General features: G+C 42.3%; 1 protein-coding gene across 1 annotated transcript in view; it reads left to right on the plus strand.

The window, feature by feature from the left end:
• The window catches only part of LOC106821494, a 28,328-nt gene that overhangs the window by 7,611 nt on the left and 15,735 nt on the right, over positions 1–4,982 (plus strand). The window contains exons 2-4 of the mRNA XM_014826331.1: positions 2,558–2,680; positions 3,071–3,180; positions 3,713–3,868. Coding sequence (XP_014681817.1) covers positions 2,558–2,680; positions 3,071–3,180; positions 3,713–3,868 — 389 coding nt within the window. The remainder of the gene's footprint in view (positions 1–2,557; positions 2,681–3,070; positions 3,181–3,712; positions 3,869–4,982) is intronic.

Genomic DNA, 4,982 nt, shown 5'->3' on the forward strand with positions numbered 1-4,982 from the left:
TAGGTTTTGGCAATTATATAACATATTATATAGACACGCAGATAACAAACAGTCTGTGGCGTGACACTCGTCTGGTTCGTTTTACAAGATTTCATTGACAATATCTTTAATGCAAAATTCCTGCTATGAACATATTATGATTTAACTATTATTATTATATTATTATTATTATGATATAATGATTTATGCTAAGAAACATAGCGGGTATAGCGCCATCTACCGTCACAAATTGTGATTCATTTTGGTTTATAAATTGTCTATAATTTATATATAATATTATTTATTATTTTCACATAAAAAATTACACATAATTATCAAGAGTACATAATGGGAGTTCTCCCATATATACTCTTCGTTTCTATAATGTATGTCGATGGTTGCTCAATTAAAACTGACTTCTTCTCACTCACTCATTTGTGTCCTTTTTCGTGGTGAGCTACAGTGTCATTGACACTTTCATATATATATTATCAGTAGTCTATTAATATATATATATTGATAGACTCCTGATATTATAGTATGTATTATAGTATGTAGTACGTGCGCAGCTGCTGCTATTTGCATGTGCTCGTGACACTTGCGAATTCGTCACTGAGGGTGCCTGAGAGTCGGACATTTGTAAAGCAGAATAGCTTTCATAAGAGCATGCGTGACCTTCGGTTTAGCTCTTGGTTGATCTTAAATGCGTCTGGCGAGGATTGTTCGCACTATATGCTGCTCCGGTAGCAAAAACTCTTAAATAGCACTACCAAAAATAGCAGATTAATGTAAATAAACAGGGCGAGCCGAATCCTGGCAGAGATTCATGCAGTGATTCCCTCTGTTTGCGGCGATTCTGCGAAACTTGTGTGTCATTGTCAAACATGCTATCTGCAGCCATGACTTACATGTAGCCGCCTGCCAGCCGCATACAAGTGTGACAGTATAAATCATGCCGTCATTAACAGCTGTATTATGAGCAACTTTTGCTAGGTGGGGGGTGTAAAATTTCATCAGGTGCAGATTTAGGCCGGTTTGCACCGGTTTCCAGAAACCGGTCACAGGCTGGGTATCTTCAGAATTGACCCTCAAAATTCACCACAATGCACCAAATATAGCCTAATTTTTTTTAAATTCCCGGGGGGCATGCCCCCGCACCCTCCCTAGCTGTGACTAGAACTATGGAAACTGGTCACCCAAACCCTCTGGATCCGCCCCTGTTTATGGTACAGCCAGAGTAATGACGAAGGAAGGCACAGCTTCTAGCAAACATACATAGGGAGGTCGGGATGGGTTTGCATGAGACGATGGTTTCCCCAATTAGTACAAGACGATTTATACTTATTTTATTTTATGGTTATTTACATTTATTAGGCTGTTATTTATTTTTTCCCCAAAGCATGGGCCATAGCCAACTCCCCCCCCCCAGCAGCTCCAACCTTGTAGGTAATCTTTTTTTAAAGTTACTATATGAAAATCGCCTAGAAATGTAAGATTTTCGTCCAGCATTTTTTCATTTTCCTTATAGTTGCCTATAAACGAGCCTAGTAACGTGAACCAATATGGAAATATACAATTATTGCTTGTACCGGTTAGTATAGTCGGCAACATCAAATGAATAACTAAAGCCTAGCACAGACCTGCGACTTTTTCATGCAACTCGATGGCGATACTAGAATCGCTGTAAAAATTGCTGTGAAATCGCTACGTCTGCGGGAACGTGCAACTGCAACTCGTAGTAATTCTGGTCACTTGCGACGAGTTGCAAGAAATCAAACTGTTTTGATTTTGAGCGACTCGTCGCTCCCAATTGCTACCAAATTGCTCTAGAATTGCCTCGAAATCGAATGTGTCAGTGTGTGCGCACACGCGGCGACACATCGACCGATCGCTTGCAGTTGCAGGTTGCAGCGACGAGCAACCAAAAATCGCAGGTCTGCGCTAGGCTAACGCTTCTAGATTCCATGTGTGACAGACAGCTCTAGTCAATTATTGTTGTGATAGGACGTTCTCAAATACGTGCTCCTAGACGTTCTAATGTTTGGCGACAAAGTGCCGCAAACAAAGTTAACAAATTGGTCACGAAAAACACGTACGAAATCGAGCCCTGATTGACTGACCTAGCAAAGAAATGCGAGGCCACGGGGAGAGCTTGTGTTATGTCTGGATGGATAGCCTGGTGTGAGATTCACGCCGTATGAAATTAAAGGGACTACGTCACGAATTTTCTATGGTAAAATTTGTAAAAAAAATATTGCCATTTTTTTTACATTAAAAGTAAGAACTAACGGGACTAAACAAATCGTCAAATTCTTACCTGATAAGATTGTTTCTGAACTAGTTAAAAATCCAAAAAACCTGGATGATTTGAATTAATGTTCTCAACATTAATTGCTTGCTATGGGCTATGTATGGGTCACGAGTGTATGTTCACATCGAACAATATAGTAAAATAGGAAGTATAATGCAGCAATTTAACCATAAAATGTGAACGGAATTACTTATATTTTGTGAAAAAGTGGAATTTTTATTTTTATTTTATTATTTACGGTGACGTAATCACTTTAAACGATTGCAGGCGGCTGCTGCTGACTCTGGTCGACCACAATGTGCTGCCGGCCACGGACAAGGCGCTGGACCGCAGTGTGGTGGAGATTGTTGACCACCATCATAACGAGCGGCCGGAGGATGAAGATGGCAGGTGTGTTAGACTAGTGATGCTAGTGTGTTAGACTAGTGAGGTAGGTGTGTTAGACTAGTGAGGTAGGTGTGTTAGACTAGTGAGGCAGGTGTGTTAGACTAGTGAGGTAGGTGTGTTAGACTAGTGATGCTAGTGTGTTAGACTAGTGATGCTAGTGTGTTAGACTAGTGAGGTAGGTGTGTTATACTAGTGAGGTAGGTGTGTTAGAATAGTGAGGTAGGTGTGTTATACTAGTGAATTTACGCTATATTAGGCCTATACTATATTACTATATTACAGCTTTTTACAGAGATCGATACCCGACTGTAACCTTCAGTTCCTCTCAGAGAGCATACGTGGATTATATGCTATCGACATTGATGATTAGAGGGCATCATTGATTTTCTACAGGTGCGATCAATTGATTGAACTTGTAGGCTCATGCTGTACCCTGGTTGCCGATAAGATACTGCACAAAGCTCCGGAACTGCTTGACGAACAGTTGGCCATGTTGCTTTTTGGTAGGTAATGTGTATACCTACATCTTGCCTGTATCTGTAGCTGTATGTTACAGAGTGTTATTTTCTGTGGAGTGTCTAAATCAGTGGTTCTTAACCTTTTTTGAGTCATGGACCCCTTTGAGAATCCGGTGAAAGCTACGGACCCCTCCCCAGAAAAATGCACATAAGCACATAAACACAATAATTTTTATGCACCTGGTTCACAGACCCCCTGAAGCCCATCCACGGACCCCCTGATGCCTATCCACGGACCCCAAAGGGGTCCATGAACCACAGGTTAAGAACCCCTGGTCTAAATTGTCGGGAACTATAAAAATAATAATTAAATGTGCCTCAGTTATTAAATCGTTGCAAGTTATTTCAAAATAATTACACATTTTTCAACGTTTCACTGACCCCTACGGGAGTCGGATCAATAAAGAAGAAGAGAATTACACATTTGTATTGTTCTGTCATCTTGTCCTGTTGAACGATGTGTTCTTCTGACACGTTGTTCACATTGAACAACATGTTTCGCGCCGCGTTGTTCCAGGAACGATCGTACTCGACACAGTGAACTTCTCGGAGAGTGCGCGGAAGGTGACGGTGAAGGATCGTGACGTTGCGGCGCGGCTGCAGGCGCGTCTGCCCGGCGCTGATACCGACGTGCTGTTCCAGCAGCTGCAGGCAGCCAAGTGCGACACATCAGGTAGCGTGTGTGTGTTGTGTGTGTTTGTATGTGTGTGTGTGCATGCGTGCGTGCGTGCGTGCGTGTGTGTGTGTATGGGTGCGTGCGTGCGTGCGTGCGTGCGCGCGCATGCCTGTGTGCATGTGTCTGTGTGTCTTGCGCTCTCGGTCATACTAGTGCCCAGAGCAACAGTTGTCACGTGATAAAGAAACAAGAGGGGAGAGAACTCCTCTTACAAAGGCATGCACATCACTATCTTGATGCTGTGTGTAACAAATAGAGGTAAACTAACGCTGCCGTCAGAGCATCTTTTTCACATTCTCTGATGGATTGTTCGTTGGCGGATATGAGCTTTGGCGAACATTTCTGATAATTATAGAAATCCTGTTGATATCACTGTTTTTGTTGCACAGTATTTAGTTGAGTAGTATATGGCTCATGTCTGTATCTGTTTTTTGTGATCTTCTATGTTCCCACAACTGCAATCCCTCATTCATAGTTAGCTCATCTGACATAGTCAGATGCAGCTTAAATCGCTGAATCGTCCATTCCGTACCGGTCGTCCGTTCGTCGTTCCTCCGGCGTCGCCGTTCTCACCAGTGGCACAAATACTTAACCGCTTCGACGTATCCGGTCCACATATTCGTTCGTGGGGATCGTCAAACGATTGGATGTCGAGCTGGGTCAAAGTCAAAGGTCAATAGGTGTAAAAAAGGAACAATTCACTCCTTAACTTAAGGATAGGAAGAAATGAGATGCGGCACAATCTAGAATGCTCGACATAGCCGTGATATCGTGTATAGCACATGTAGGAAAGCCATCACTGGCCGGAAATTGAGTCAACAGGATTCAAAGGGCAAGGACAACAGCATATTTTAACATTCTGAGGACATGTCTACGGAGCGGATTGGAAAATTTTTGGTTCATCGGTGACCTACTCTTTATTGCTTATTGGAAGACCATAAATCATAGCTTTCCACTGACTGCAAAGTAATCGGATCACCCTTTGACCCTCAAAGGAAACAATGGATTGTTGGACTGTCGTAAAAGAAGACTGCCGTTTGCTAGTAAATCTATACATGCCTGATAAAGGCTACCAATCACATGAAATTCAAAGCAAATTTGGGGGGGGTTT

This window comes from Priapulus caudatus, unplaced genomic scaffold, assembly GCF_000485595.1.
Source record: "Priapulus caudatus unplaced genomic scaffold, Priapulus_caudatus-5.0.1 Scaffold75, whole genome shotgun sequence".
Classification (NCBI taxonomy): Eukaryota; Metazoa; Priapulida; class Priapulimorpha; order Priapulimorphida; family Priapulidae; genus Priapulus; species Priapulus caudatus.